Source organism: Neodiprion virginianus, chromosome 6, assembly GCF_021901495.1.
Source record: "Neodiprion virginianus isolate iyNeoVirg1 chromosome 6, iyNeoVirg1.1, whole genome shotgun sequence".
Classification (NCBI taxonomy): Eukaryota; Metazoa; Arthropoda; class Insecta; order Hymenoptera; family Diprionidae; genus Neodiprion; species Neodiprion virginianus.
In genome coordinates this window covers 14,657,191-14,674,032 of record NC_060882.1, presented here as the reverse complement: position 1 = coordinate 14,674,032, position 16,842 = coordinate 14,657,191, and the positions used below count along the sequence as shown (strand labels likewise).

Genomic DNA, 16,842 nt, shown 5'->3' with positions numbered 1-16,842 from the left:
CCCCAAGAAATCAGATGCTAGCGGCGGAAAGAAGTAACGAATGGTCATCGAATTCCGGAAACTGAACAAAAAAACCATTGGCGACGCGGACCCGCTACCAAATATCGTCGATATCCTAGACCAGCTAGGCTCCGCAAAATATTTCCCAACGTTCGACCTGGCTTCCGGGTCCCACCAAATCCCAATGCATTCTGACCACAGCGCAAAGACCGCTTTTTCGACTCCTCACGGCTATTTCGAGTATACTAGAATGCCATTTGGCTTAAAAAATGCCCCATCCACCTTTCAACGTCTAATAGATCAGGTTATATCGGAATTACAGGGTACTGATATGTTTGTCTATTTAGATGACATAGTTATTTACTCCAGATCCTTAAAGGTGCACGAAACCAAATTTCAGAAGCTCGTGAAGAGAGTGTCTGATGCAGGACTAACCCTCCAGCCAGATAAGTGTGAATTTCTGCGTGAAGAAGAAGCATACCTAGGTCACATCATCACTCAAAATGGATTGAAACCTAATCCGTAGAAGATAGCAACAATAAAAAACTACCCGATTCCCAAGAATCCTAAACAGATTGAACAGTTTTTCGGCTTGATAGGCTACAACCGTAGATTTATTCCTAACCTTTCAAAAATTGCTAGACCTATCAATAATTTGCTGAAGAAGAATAGCCCTTTCCTATGGACAGAAGAACATCAATTTGCATTCGAATCTCTACGCGATAATCTGTGTCGAGAACCGATACTGCAGTATCCCAACTTCGAAAAACCATTCGTCCTAATAACCGACGCTTCAAAGTATGCAATAGGAGCAATACTTAGTCAAGACAAAGGTGGCGATGATTCACCAATCGCGTAGGCATCGAGGGTGTTACAAAAGGCTGAAATCAATTACTCGGTGTCCGAAAAGGAATTCTTAGCGGTCGTTTATGCTGTCAAACATTTTCGCCCTTACCTTCATGGTAGAACCTTCACCCTAGTAACAGACCGCGAACCACTAAAATGCATCAAAAACGTACGAGACCCGACTTCTCGTTTAATGCACTGGAGACTGAAGTTGGAAGAATATTCGTATGTCACAAAACATAAAAAAGGAATAGCGAACTCCAACGCAGACGCACTTTCCAGAAATCCACCTGTTGACTCTTTCCGAATTCTACCTATTACCTCAAAACGGCCACGATCCGATACAGAATGCTTATCTACTGACGCCCACAAGCGCGCCAAAGTAGCTCACCAACGCCCAACACGTGCTCGCGAACCAGATACGCTATCTTCGTCTACCAGTGCTCACAAACGCACCAAAATAGCTTATCAACACCCAACACGTGCTCGCGAACCGGATACGCTATCTTCATCCACCGGCGCTCACAAGCCAATAAAACATAGACCAGCACCCCAATACGAGCGCGAGGGTCTGCACACGAATCCACCAGCCCTTCCCCACGAAAACGAACCAAAGCATTACACGACACCTCGACTTCAGCTGTTACCTCTGACTCAAGTGCCAGTATGACTGACAATAACAGCGCAACGGAGCCACCGATCGTAAGCGACAAAACGATCAAGCAAACTACGGAACGAGTTCAACCACTTAACTCATCTAAATCAAACCAAAACTCCGGTAAACCTCAGGGTCGTAGTATTGAAATACGTGAGAAACAGTCTGACACACTGAATCAACCGACGTCTGAAGCCACTACCAGCAAAAGACGAAATTACGCCCCTCGATTTACGGAATTCGTAACAGACCTTAACCACCTATCATTAACGCACAGTAAATTTATTCAAGAAATACGCGCCAATCTCCTCAACAGACAAGATAACCTGGCCCACTGGGTCTCGGCAGACTGCAAGACATCACGCGGAGTCGCGGGACAACTAATCAATAGGAAAATAATCACCCGAGATCAAACACAACAGCTAGACCCTGAAGTACCGAACGTATTGACACTGCCACATGGTAACCGCCTCATTTACAATCTAGTAACCAAAAAGTACCACTACCAAAAACCAACTGAAGAAATACTGTTCAACGCCCTTGTAAACCTAAGGAATTGCTTAAAACAAGACAAAGTCAAATCGCTCTCGGTTCCAAGACTAGGCTGCGGCTTAGATAAGTTAGACTGGAACCTTGTTAATCGGATGATCCATTACATATTTAAAGACTCCGACATAACGATCACCATTTGTAATTATCAAAACCCGCACTTATGACTCGACATCTTCTGAATCTGAAGCAGACGCATCAACACCCAGAATCCCTGCTCCCCCTTTAACTCGTCGGCCAATGCGTCGGACCGGCACTAGGTCAGCTCCAAGACATCCTCCGGTTTCTACTCCCTCGCGCTACCCAACTGATATCTCGGAGAGTGACTCCGTGACACATGATCCGGAGTCAGCTGTTGAAGACACGGATAGCGATGCCTCCGTTGTACCTACGGCAACGCTACCACCTTTAGGCTCACAACGTCGCGACAATCCCGAAGAGCGAAAACCGGACCGCCCCCATATTGACAATGACAACTTTTGTTGCTTAGATCACTTCATACAAAATCAAAATGACATATTACCAACACCCAACGTAACCGAAACTAATGACGGACTTCTCATGTTGTGCGACTATTACGCTCATTTCGTATCAGCTAATTGTCGTTGGACAGAAGGACTAGAAAAGTAGTTGATAGACGAAAATCTAATGAGCATGAAATACGTCAAAACCAGAATCCAGAAATATCTGATGTAATTAAAACTCGGTTGAAAAACAACAAATACATCTTTACCCTCCTAGTGAAACCACGCCAATCAGACCCAAACAGTCTTGACGACATTTTCTACACGTTAGTTAACTTTAGGATTATCTTGTCCGGACTAGACATTCGATCCATATCTTTCCCCATGTCAGGACCAGAAGTAGATGATATTCTACGATCTATCTTCAAAAAACTCATTTATCACATTTTTGCGGATTCAGACATTCGAGTAACACTTTGTAGAAATATTACAATTATACCAGACGAACGATTACGCGAAGACATGATCAAAGAGTACCACGAGTCACTGATTGGAAGACACCAAGGCGTTACGAAAATTTTCAATAGAGTAAGAAAAAAATATTTTTGGCCAAACATGAAAAAGCAAATTCAAAATATCATCAGATCTTGCGAGAGTTGCCAGAGGAAAAAACAAGTCAGCATCAAAACAAAATCACCCATGGCAATCACTGACACGCCCACAGAGGCCTTTGACAAAGTAGCCCCACATTTAGTCGGTCCACTCCCCGTTACGAAATCGAATAACCGCTACTTTTTGACGATCCAGTGCAATCTGACCAAGTTCTTAAACGCCATTCCAATTCCCGATGCTACTGCAAAGACGATAGGGACAGTATTCGCTTAAAAATACATCACGTGCTATGGATCTCCGCGAACTATACTCACGGACCAGGGACGAAACTTCATGAGTACCGCTTTCAAAAAAATGTGCAGGATCTTCAAAATTAAACAACTACGAACAACTGCATATAGACCGCAATCAAACGGCTCATTAGAAAGAAGTCACCTTATAATTACCGAACACATCGAACATTACACCAACGCAGGTGAAGATTGGGATGAATTCATACGTTTCGCCATTTTCTGCTATAATACAGCGAAACACGAGAGTACGAATTATTCACTTCAAGAGCTAATCTTCGGCTCGGAAGCCAAACTGCCGACAGATGCGATACTAGACAACACATCCACGCATACATACGATACATTCCTCCTCGATCTAATAGCGAATCTCACAGACATCCGTAAACGCGCTGCGTCGAACCTGAAACAAGCTAAAGAGAAAAGTAAAGAACACTATGACAGAACGATTAACCCACAACGGTTTGAAGTAGGACAAACTTTCTACCTATTGGACGAAACAAGGTCACAATTCCAAAATCATTATAAAGGCCCGTATGTAATCAAACGCATAATAGATGACGTCAACGCCGAAATATACCTTACGCTAAACAAAACCAAAATAATTCATCTCAATAAACTGAAAATTGCACATACATAGTAAAATCCCACATGAACCCCTTCAATAGATAACACAGTACAACCGATAATAACAAGACGCGATTTGCTCAATAATCAAGCTTTTGCAAACTCAGTAGAATATGTATATCATTACAGGGCCAGTGTGGAAATCACCGACCACGATGAAATACCGTACACAATACAACAATTTGAGGTTAATCCCGGCATGCTTTGAACAAATAAAGCATCTACGGACATTCAACGAAGAATGAACGCTAATCAACTATGTGGATCTTGGTAACATGTTATCCCAGTTATTGAAAATTACAGACTATTTGAACAAAATACGCGAAAAATTTACTACCTCAGCAAGTAAATGCAATACGAGTGACCGCATAGAATTGTGAGCGAACAGAATAAGTACAATCAAAGAATACCAGAAGCAAATAAAATCATTAATTGGTAACCGCACAGTTAATAAAGCGCATTTGGAGCTGTCCAAGTTAGCAACGTGCCACGACAAAAGAGGAGCCTTAAACTTTGTGGAAAGCCTCTTCAAATCACTTTTTGGAACACTAGATGTAGAAGACGGTGAATACTTGAACCAACAGATAGATAATCTATACAAACCATCTAGCAATCCTGCTAAACAAACAAACAAATATAGTGCAATCAACACTGGGCGCATATCGTAACGAAATAGATAACGTTGCATCCCACAACGAATTACAAGACCGCATATTGGCAACCCTAAGCAACCAAGTGACTATCTCGGGAAGATTCATGTCCGCAAGCAAGAATGCAATCTCACTTATCAGACACCTCATTGACCTAGACAGATACATGAATAATTACGAACTTGATCTTAACAACCTAATAGACGCTATCCTCTTTGCACAACAAGGAATGCATCCAAAAATTTTATCTCCATAACAAATGATTTCGAGCATCCAATACATTCAATTGCTGAAACCTCTTCTAGAATTTCCCGTTCCCATAGACGCCGCATACGCTGAAGAGTTAGTCCGAATATCGAAAGTAGAAATCGCATATTTTGAGCCGCGATTGATTTACGTCATTTCAATACCCATATGAAATAGAGATACTTTCAACTTATACCACTTGCTACCCATACCAGTTAGACAATCCTACGACACGATTTCCAACAAGTTCGCATACATTCAACCCAGTGCTGACTATATAGCAATAACATTAAATAGAGCGTCATACTTCCAGCTATCCGAACCCAAAATCAACAAATGTATCCTAACGCAAAACAGATACATTTGCAGACAAAGTCAACCACTATTCCACAGCGGAATCCACAAGCTTTGCGAAGTCGAATTGTTTCTCCACTATTCACAATCAGTAACAAACAATCGCGAGCTTAGACTAACATCTTTCGAAGGCACATATTGGACGGAACTTTCCGTCACCAACGCTTAGATATTTTCTTCAGCAAAACCAGAAACCGTACACATATTATGTCCGAACGACCACACCTCGCGAAACGCCAATTCAGGAGCCGGAATATTACGACTGAATAACAAGTGCACCGGTCACACGGGTGACGTGACACTCTCCACAACTAGGTATTCGACCTCATCTGAAATCCACTCATACATCCTGAACTTCACTCTCAATCTGGACCGGATATACAAAAACCTTAATTTCAATGAAACCACAAATTTATCCTTAATTGCAATCCCTCCACTTCACAAAACCTCGCACAAAAATGTACATGTCTTGGCCAATACCGGACTATCGCTGCATGATATCGTAAGACAAGCTACTGATATCAGCGCAAACAGCGCTCTATGTTCCACATCAAGGACGCTCTTACCTACAGCGGTGTAGGTTTACTATCTCTCGCAACCCTATACTTGTTTTACCGTCACTCATGCCTCGGCAAAGTCATTACTCTGTGCACACACTGTGGAGCTGAGAAAATGAACCAGATATTCAGAGCCAGACAAATACGGTATGACAATCCAATCGAGCTGAACATTATCCACCCACCTACTTCTTATGTCCTACCCATTCCCAACGAGGTAGAAACCCGTGATGCAGTTCCTTACACACCACCTCCACTTCCTTTAAACCCACCAATACTTAAAACCTTACGAAAACCTTATTACAAATAGGCAACTACCATATTGCTACCAAGATCTGCTGTTGCGCTACCAAACAGACGTAAGTAAAGTATATGCTTGTGTACACTACCGCATTAAAATAATTGTAATTGCGATCTTATACCCTTAGTCTACAATTAGCCCAAAATATACCTACACTTATAACCGATATCATTGTACGTATAGGTCAAACTCTGTATCTCATAAAAAAAAAAAAAAAAACTTACGACCCAGAACATAAAAGAAAACATTGTCGATTAATCTTGAGTATATTAACCCGCTTCCTAGCTTTAAACAACGATATGTGACCAAATTATTATAACTATATGCCTTACGCTTATACGCAATCCAGAATATGAACCATACTACCTCAAACGTAAGCTTACTATTACAAATACTTATCATCAAATATCCAACTAATGTTGGTAAGCGCATCAATTAATATTCAAACGACATTCATACTGCGACTACAAAATTGTAAACACACTACCTCTAATAAGTAAAATTGTAAAACTAATTTTAAGCACATACTTTGAAATCATGTTTCATTACTATATATGACATTTCCACCTTCTTGCTTTCCATATTCGACCATATCTACCGCTATGCTCCTTCTGACGGGGAAAGGTGTTACGTCCAGCATACCACTTCTCTCTATTTTTCCTACTCGCTAACTCTCCCACAGTTCTCACATAAATCTCATGGTCTCTGTCCTGTCCTCTTATCTCTAGATAGTCTCACGCTATTCACTATCGCGCCTACCCATCAAATTCTATTCCCTACCTTTGGCATCTTCACACCTTTTCTGCACCCGTACGTTTCAAGTCTCTAGCGACACTCCGGTATCTATCGGTATCTCAACTTCTACGCAATAAACATATAATCGATATTTCAAACATACTCAAGTTTATTCGATCCTCATCCTGATTTCCGGTTGACCTGGAACGTAAAAGCGAAGCCGAACAGCTTACTCCTACCACTCAGGAGTAAACTCTAATCACGGACGTAACAAAAGAAAGGAAGACTTTTACTCGCCGTTTCTCCCCCGTTAATCCAACCCTCTTATCAATCCGTTTGTTAAGTATCTGGGTGTCTAATTAGTCAGAAAAGCATCATTTAAATCAAATCTGAGACCTTTTAGATTTGAGCGAAAACATTCGCGATTTTGAAATGTGCTGGAATAGGATCTTCCATGCAATATTTCGACGTAATTTTGCGAGGCAAATCGATTGGGCACAGTTTCAATGAGCTGCAAGCAGCGCATTGAAAGCAGAGTTCCAAAAATCTTAATGTAGAAAGTAATGCAATATTCATTACTTTTTTTAATGATAATAACGGATTTATTCATTACGTATTACATAATTATTGTGTGATGTAGAAAAATACATTACAAATTGAAAAATAATGAGTAATGTAGAGAAATACATTACTCATTAAAAAATGAAAAATGAGTATTGAGGGACCATGCAGTACCCATCACAAATTTAATGTGTACACATTAAACCTATAAAAATAAGTTGAAGCGTAATATTATGAGCTTCTCATACCTTTCAATTGATCGAAATGATTATTATTTGTTCAACAATTATGAAATTTATATATTATGATAATTAATTGTGAATTCCATAAAATTCAGGAACATTAAATGAAAATGGAGCCGTTGACACAAGATCAAAGAATAGAAATTCATACATTTTTCTCTTTTAGATAATGTTTTTACAGCGTATTGATTCAAGATAAAAAAAAAGAAAAGTCTTTAACTTCAGAAATAAAGGATCAAATAGTTTGTTTTGATAATTGAAACGGAATATCGGAAAATGTCAATTTTGCAATTAAAATAATTTTCTGAAAATATAATTTGAAACCTACGACTATTTTTAAGAGTATGAATAAAAATATTGAAAATTGTTAGACATATAGCGGAACAATTTATTTAAGATTTTCGCTTGACGGCATTTTTTATACTCAAAGTTTCGAAAACTTCCTTTTTTACTATTGTCATAAATTATATTATAAATGCACTGTGGAAAAAAAATGAAACAAAGAAAAAATATCAATTGACCAATTTTTCGTAGTTCATAATAAGGTGGATCCCACTTTTGGAAAAGAGTTATGGAACGGTGTAATAAAATCAAAGTGTGAAAACGCAAAAATTTCATGTGATGGCGAGTATGTGTCATGTAGAAATTGTCAAGAGCACGATAGAAATTCATAATAAATTTGTACGTTTTTACAGATATTCTGTCTGTATTGAGTTCGGTTAGAAATGTGAACTATACCGTACAAAAAAAGTTTTACTTTCTGAAGAATTCCGCATGAATTCATCTTCAATTTCACCGACCAAAATACTCATCAGAGAGATACTTTCCTTTGATTCAGGACAAATTTATAACAATTTTTTCAGGTATTGCTATTTTATCAATGAAAGTCAATTATCAAATATGTATTCTTAGGAAACTACTGCTTTCAAATTCATTTTGAATTCATCATGAATTTCAGATGAATTTGAAACGAGCTAAATAAGCAACCGATTTTTTTTTATGTAATCTAAAAGATTCTTTATAATTTATATACTTAAGAATTTGCTTTCAATTTGCTCTAAATTTATTACATTTTTTATAATATCTCTATTCTGAACCTTTGTTAATTGTCAAAGTTCATTTAGGAAATAGATACATCACTCATTAATAGATGAAATTGTAATGGACAAGTTCAAAATACTCATTATAAAATAAAATGAGTAATGTAAGGTGAAACACATAACTCGTTAAAAAAAATGTATTGGAAAATTCATCCATTTCTAATTGAAAATAAAGTATTGAGTAACGGAAATTAAATTCATTACTCATTACTACTGTAATGAGTAATGAAAGTGTAATGCATTATAAAAAGTGATGCATTTTTTGCAACTCTGCAAATTGAAAGTGACAGACGAAAAATGAGAAATCCTGCTCACCAATTCCCTTCTGTTGATCACACGCTCTTTCCGCTGCGTTTTCTGAGTCCCTGGAGGTCCAATTAGTTAGGAAAGGGTCATTTGAATCAAATCTAAGACTAAAAATTTTCGTCTTCAAAACTGAAGAAATAGTAATTCCCCCTGCATTCTTGGAGAAACTTTTCGGGATTCTGACTTGTGCTAGAATAGATTCCTTTATGCACTATTTCGACGTTACTTAACAAGAGAAATCGATCGGGCGCAGTCTCAATATGCTGCGATCAACGCATCGAAAGTTACAGTCGAAAAAAGGAGAATTCTGCTCACCATTTCTCTTCCAGTTGATCCAACGCTCTTTTCGCTGCGTTTTTTTGAGTTTCAGGGTGTCCAATTCGTCAGGAAAGGGTCATTTGAATCAGATCTGAGACCAACAATTCTCAACTTCAAAACTAAAGATATGGTAAGGCAAACCCCTTTTTTTTTTTTTTTTTTTTTGATAACGCTGGTAAAAATGCCTTATGCACACCCTGGAGCTTCGCGCAAGAAGCTCCAGGGTAGTGTGGGACTCGCACCCACTAAAAAACCAGCGGCCACTCTGGTACGAGTAGGGGGGACTCCCCGGAACCGCGCGAGGCATAACCTCAGGGATCCCCCCGGCACCTTCGCGGTTACGCGCGGACCCTACTTTAACGCCTATCCGGGAGTTGCGCCTCCCGGCTCCCTCCCGCTACATCCTATGCTCAGCGTCCTCTCGCAAAGGACGACCCTGCCCGCTGGTGGGACGTCTTCTGTTGCTGCTACGACGAGAACTCCGCTTAACGGAGCTGTCAAGCGAATGGAGACCCCCACTCGGTGCTCGATGTTCGCGATAATGAGCGCCCTGCCCTTGCGGATCCGGGGGAAGATGGATCCGGCGCGACCGTCACATCCGCCGTCCACGGGCCGGGGGACGGAGAGAGAGAGGCAGAAGAAGAAGAAGAAGAAGAGGGGGCATGGCCGGAACGACCCTAACGTCACCCTATCGCCTAGCGTCTCACCTATCCTGGCACCAGATTCCAAGTCGCCTTGCACCCCCCCTCTCCCCTCCACCCCCGAACCACGGCCCCGACCCAAAGGACCGGGCTGAGGTCGACCGGTGTCCCGTCCCGCAAATCCGTTTGGACCCCTGCCCATGTAGGTCCGACCCTACGTCATGCCCGCGCTTACACGCGAACCACCCCCATTTCTTCCGCTCAAGCGGGTCGCGCGGTGCACGCTGCGCCGCGTTCGCTGTCGTAACCGCTCCCGCTGTTCCTTGGCCGTCATGACCCGCTCCGCGAAGCTAGCCACCGCCACCCATCCCTCTTTAGACCCTACCATAGCCCTGATCAGGCCAGGCGGTGTCAGATCCTCCCCTACGGCGCGCTTTAGGGCATTCCTCTCGTCTCTCCACGCAGGGCACGCCTCCACCGTGTGGCTCACCGTGTCTTCCTCCAGCCGGCAGTACCAGCAGGTCGGCCTCTCCGTCTTCCCTATTCTATATAAGAAATCCGCGAAGTACCCGTGGCCTGTCAGGACTTGGGTCACACGGAAAGTCATGCTCCCGTGTGCCCTGTCGAACCATCCCGTCCAGTTCGCTAGGATAGCTAACCTCAACCTCTCGCTGGGGAGCCCCGCACTTCCGAGGTCCACCCTCCATTGCTCGCGGGCTACGCGCAGTTCCTCCTCCCTAATCGCTTTGACCATGCTCTGGGACCACGTCCTGGTCGACCGCAGTTCACGCACTCTATGGAATGTGCGCTTGTACGCATCAGCCACTAGATATAGTGGCGGGGTCCTGGCCAGCATCGAAACGGCCACGAAGGAGGCCGTGCAATATGCCGCAACTACTCTTGTGCATATCCTTCTCTGGCACCTCGTAATTACTTGCTGGATGTACTTTGAGGACCTCGCCACATCCCCCCACACCGGAGCGCCGTACATTATTACCGCGAATAGAGTTTGCGCATAAAGCCTACGCCTGGATTCGGATGGCCCCCTCAGGTTTGGCATCAGCCTCGCTAGTGTCCTCGTGACACCCCCTAGCCTAGTCTCCATGGACGCGAAGTGCGCTTTGAACGTCAGGCCGGGATCCAGTCGCACCCCCAGGTACTTCATGGACCCCGACAGTAGCACCCTCTCCGCGCCAACTCTGACGTCTGGGGTGTTTGGTGCTTCCCCCCTTTTCACGCGCCGAAATAGGACAGCTTCCGTCTTGCTCGCCGCCACCGTGAGGCCTAGGCCCGAAATTCGCCGGACTACCCTGGCTACCATCGCATTTGCCAGTGCTACCGCTGTGGATGAATCCCCAGCGGAACTCAAAACCAGCGTGTCATCCGCGTAGCAGACAATAACACAGTCTGCAACCCCCTCCCCCAGCAGAACCTCGTCGAAAGTCAAGTTCCATAGCAGGGGGCCGAGAACCGAGCCCTGTGGGACCCCGGCCGTCACTGCCAGACTCCTCAGCTCTCCATCTCCGTTTATGTATTCCACGTGCCTGTCCCACAGGTAGGAATCCAGGACCCGTCGAAGATACTCCGGAGCCGCTTTCTCTTTAAGTGCGTCCCTTATGGACGGCCATGGCAAACTATTGAATGCGTTGGCGATGTCGAGAGACACAGCCACCGCGTAGCCCCCCTTCTCCGTGGCGTTTTCCACGAATCGTCGCACCCTTAGCAGAGCATCGTTCGTGGATCGCCCTTCCCGAAACCCGTACTGGTCCTCGGACAAGCGCGCCCGAGGATTCCCCTCCATCCATTTGCCCAGCCGAGCCACCAGGATCCTCTCGAACATTTTACCCACCTCGTTCAGGAGGCATATCGGCCTTACTTTGGGGATAGGTCCGGTGGGTGCTCCCCCCTTAGGGATGAGCACCAGTCGAGCCTTCTTCCATGGCAGCGGAACGACTCCTTCTCGCAGGCAGAGGCTGAAATTCCTCGACAGTAGTGCGATCATTCCCTCCGGAACTCTCGCCCACGCACTTCCCTTAACGCCATCCGGTCCCGGGGCGATATTGCGCGAGCATGCCTTTTTAAGCGCAGCTCGAACCTCGTCCGCCGTGACCGCCCACCGTTCGTCCCACCGACAGCCGCTCTGGGCCCTCGGAGCGCATCCATCACCCCTCGGGAAGAGGGCATCAAGGAGGCTCCTGAGGGTATTCTCCTCCAGCGTCTCCGTCAACCCTCTTTGGGAGCTTCGCAGTTTGCCCAGCACCAATTTGTAAGAGAGACCCCATGGATCCGCTTCCACGGAGCTGATGAGGTCTCTCCACGCCTTGGCCTTGGCCGCTTTTATGCCGTCTCGGAGCACCCTCTTGGCGGCCCGATACTCGGCCTCTTTTTCCTGACGGTCATCAGCTGTCCGTCTTCCCCTAGCGAGGCGCCTCCTCGCCGCTATGCAAGACCTGCGTATATCGGCCAGCTCCTCGCTCCACCAGTATGTCGCTTTCCTGGAGCGATTCCCCGTGCGAGCTCTCGGCGCGGCTGCGTCGCAGGCCTGCGTCATGGCACGCTCGATCCATCCCGCAAGGCCCTCTGGCGTCGTATAGTCCCCTCCAGTTGGTCCCCAGGAAAGGGTGAGGGACAGAGCATCTGTCAGATGTTCCGGACTAAACTTCGACCAGTTCCAGCGCATGTGGCCCTTTCTACCCCTGTGCTCTGCGCATCTAGGGGTACCGACCTCGTACGAGATGTACCGGTGGTCGGATAGTGTTTCTGTCTCCTCCAACACCCGCCACCCCTTGATCACGGGTACAAGATTAACTGACGACCACGTCAGGTCGACGACGGATGACCCCTGTGCCCTGATGCATGTCGCCGTCCTCCCAGTGTTGTGGAGACGTACACCGCATGATGCCGCCCACTCCTCGAGCAGCTCTCCCCTTCGGTTGGACCCAGACGGGTCCCAGGTCGGCGAGCGGGCATTGAAATCCCCCCCCACCAGTACCCCCCTCCCACTGTTCTCCGCCAGCTGGATCACCCGAGCCAGGTCGTCCAGATGCTCAGTGAACTCTGCTATCAGAATGTTCGGGGATATATACACCGATATGGCAATTATATCCCCGAATTTAGCGGCCACGTACCCTCTTCCCCTTTTGACGAGCGAGCCCCCGCGGACGTTACCCTCTGCCCTCCAGTATATGGCCGCCCGGCCATCGTCACTGCTAAGCCAGGTGGCCACGCTCGGGGTAGTGTACGGCTCGGATACGAGGCACACGTCGATTTCCCTTTCGAGCACTACTTGCTTCAGTAGGTCCTGAGCCCCCCTGCTATGGTTTAGGTTACACTGTATGTACCTGACCATTCTCGCTTGCATTAGTCGCGGGCCTCCGACCCCGTTCGCCGACAGATGTACAACGTCCCGAACCCATCCTGTGGGCGCTGTCTATCCCTTTCCCCTCGCAGACCGCGCATTTGGGGTTGGCCGTGCAATCTCGCGCCTGGTGGCCCTCAGCGCTGCACCTGTAGCACGCGGCCCGGCGCTCTGTCGACGCCTTGCACGTACTCCCTATATGGCCAAAGCCCCAGCACTTGTAGCATTGCCTGGGGCGCGCCTCCAGCAGCTCTACCCTGGCCGTGGTCCAGCCGATCCTCACCTTGCCCTTCGTCGCGACAGCCACAGCTGCCCTCAGGGGGCACTGTGCCCACGCGCTGTATAGTCCATTCGGTGTCCTTCTCGGAACACCTACACGGACCTCCTCCACTTTACAGCCACCCTGCTCGGCTAGGGTGCGAGCCAGTTCCTCGGCGGACACTGAGTCATCCAAGCCCAGGACTCTCAGTTCGCCCTTGATAACCGGCCTTGTCACTGAGACTGCGTTGCCGTATTTATCGAGGATTACTTTGGTAAGCTGCGCCGCTAGAGCGTCCGCCTTCCTCGCATTCTCGGGGCCAGGAATCTCAATGAGAACCCCCCCGTTAGCTGCCCGCCGCACCCTCGTCTCCTCTATACCCAGCTCCGCAAGTTTTATTTTCTCGCGTGCGAACTTGAGTACTTCCGCATACGGGGTGTTCTCCCCTCTGCTTTTGATAGCAACGGCTGCTGTCCTCGGTGCTCTGCGGCGAGCCACCGTGGGTCTGTCCTCCCCGGTACGCCGCAGGGCCCCTGTTGGGGCAGTCTGCGTGGTTTCCACTGCTGCCCCACTCGGCACTCCCTCCCCAAGGCGCTTTCCTTTTCTCTTCATCTTCGTTCTCCAGCCCCCCCTATCGTTCTCTGCATCGGCGCCGTCATCGACTTCCATCGGAGTGTCGGTCGCGCCCCGGTTACCCGAGGACCTCTGCACTTTCTCCGTGGTGGCCTCCGTGCCGCGAGGTTGCGCCGTACCCTTACCAAGAGGGTCTTGGTCAGCTGCTCCGCTCTTGCTCGAGGCATCGAGGAGCAGGAGGGATATCCTGCCCACCTCCTCTCGCACCTGTTTCAGGGCCGCGGACTGCCTGGCCATCTCCTCATCCCTGACCCTGTCACTGTCCGGGATGAGTCGAAGTTCGGATCCCGTTAGGCGAAGTTCGAACTCCGAAGCACCCGCTGATGTCGCCGTCGTCGGCCCCTCATTGGCCTCCACCTCGCTCCTCCTAGTGGCCGCTCCCAGGTCAAGCACCGTCGTCGTTTGGGCGGCTTCCGACCGTCGCTCGCCGGCTCTCGCCACAGGGCCCCTGCTGGCAACCTGTGCGTATGAGCTTGTCGCCCGGTTCGCTATTTCCGTCTGAGGCCTCTCTCGGCCTTCTCGATTTTTTTCGAGTTCCCGTTGGAGCTCGTCCCTTTCCCTACGGGTATTACGCAACTGAGCCTCTAGGTCCGTGTTGCGCGCCTGCAGGAGAGCGGGGTCACCTGCTGCCTCCGCTTTCACGGTAAGGGTAAGCAGGGCCTCCTTCGCCAAGCCCACCTTTTTCTTCATTTCTCCACTCAGTCTGCCCTGCATGGATTTGCATCTCATCCTTATGGCGTCTATGTCCTCGAGCCACTCCATTAGCTGTGCCCCGAGGTCCGATGCTGACATGAGCCTGTATTCCACAGGGCCTGCCCCCTGCGGGATTTTCTTTGGGGACCTAGCCGTGGCTCTGGCCTTCCTTTTTCCCACTGAAGGGTTCTTTGTTGGCCGCAGGTTCGAGCCCTGCGCGCTCCACTCTGACCCAGACTCCCCTGCTTCGGAGTCCTCTTCCAGGTAAGTTCCCTTGACAATAGCTGTGCACCTCTTTTTGCGCTTCGGGCGAGCTCCCAGAAGCGTAAGTGCTGCCTCCTCCTCACCTGAGGGGCTGGCCGTTCCCTTCCCCTCCCCCTCGGTAGTCGCAGTTTGATGCCGCGGTATCTCTGTCCCTTCTACCTCGAGTCTGCGCGGGAGGAAGAGCTCTCCGTCCGAGAGTGCAGCGTTCTCGGGCGGCGTTAGCTCGTCCCCCTTTCGTTTGTTACCCTGCTGCTGCTGGTATCGCGTGGGTGTCTCCTCGGGCACCACCTGTGGCGGTACGTTGATTCCCCCCGCAGTCTCCGCCAAAACGTTGGGTGCAAGTAAATGCCCTGGCGTACCCCCCGGCACCGTGTTTTCGAGAGGGGGCCAGCTAATGCCCCGCACAAGTGCCTGTTCTCGCGCGCGCGCGCCCCTGCCCCTCGCGTGCCCTCGCGAGCCCTTGCTATCCAGGTGCTCTTGCACCTCTCCTTGCTTCACCCTCTGCCTACTCGATGTTAAATTGTCCATATTGAATTGATTGTTTGATTACGACGGTTCGGCCATCATGGCAGCCACACCGCGGTGTGGCATCTTTCCCCGCCGGAAAAAATCCTATCCCCTCGCATGGAAGCCGCTGTCGGTTTATCGGGTGGTCTGCCCTATCCATGCGAACCCCCCATCCCTAGCTCTTTCCAGTCGCCCGGCCGGGGATTCCCCTGCTAATCCGAGACAGGGTAGACCACCGGCCGAGTAAGACCTTGCCGGATTTGCCCTACCGGACATCGGGTATGAGGAAATACTGACCAGGTAATCCTCCACGCATGCGCCCGGGGCACCAGGTTTGACTCCCAGATTGGCTCCAGTCAGCTGCAGGGAGCGGTTCTCCCACTTTGAACATGTGGTTTCCTGGGACCTTCGCCAGGGAACCGAGGTTCCGTGGACTAACGTTTACCCGTAGTACGCCACAGAGGTCCGGTAAAGGTACTGACTTCACCCGCAGCCCCGGTCGGTCGGCAACTACTCCTTCCTTGGTTAGTCTCTGAGAAATCGCCCGAGGAGCCCCAACCGCATCCCATGTACGCATCGCCCATTCAAATCACCATTCATACACCCAGCCCCAAGAGGCTGAGCCGACTGTTCTTAGTGGACGCTCGTCTAGAGTCACTTCCGCCACAAGGTTTTGAAGCCCCGGGGCGTCGGATCCCCAAGATTCATCGCGGCCGTCAAGCCCCTACACCACGACAAGGTGACAGCCGACGTAGGAGAAGGCAAACCTCCCCCTTTGCATTTTGTGCGAAAATTTTCGCGATTTTGATAAGTGTTGGAAAAGACTCTTTCAGGCACTATTCCGACGTTCTTTTGCAAGAGAAATTAATCGGGCGCAGTCTCGATACGTTGCGATCAACGCATCAAAACTTACAGCCGGAAAAGTAAGAATTTTGCTCGCTATTTCTTTCCTGTTAATCGCTCTTTTCGCTGTGTTTTCTGAGTTCCTGGGGGTCCACTTGGTGAGAAAAGAATCATTCCAAGAGAATCTGAGACTGAAAATTTTCTTGTCCAAAACTAAAGAAATAGTAAGGC

The 16,842-nt window shown here is 47.8% G+C and overlaps 1 protein-coding gene across 1 annotated transcript; it reads right to left on the bottom strand.

Annotated features, from left to right (window-relative positions):
• Nucleotides 1-10,268: 10,268 nt before the first annotated feature.
• On the bottom strand, nucleotides 10,269-16,345 carry LOC124307455 (uncharacterized). Its single transcript, XM_046769109.1, has 3 exons — nucleotides 16,038-16,345; nucleotides 13,396-15,766; nucleotides 10,269-13,298 (listed from the first exon to the last, which is right to left on the bottom strand). Exons 1-3 carry the CDS (start codon nucleotides 16,343-16,345, stop codon nucleotides 10,269-10,271), a joined length of 5,709 nt encoding a protein of 1,902 aa, XP_046625065.1.
• Between the last annotated feature and the right edge of the window lie 497 nt (nucleotides 16,346-16,842).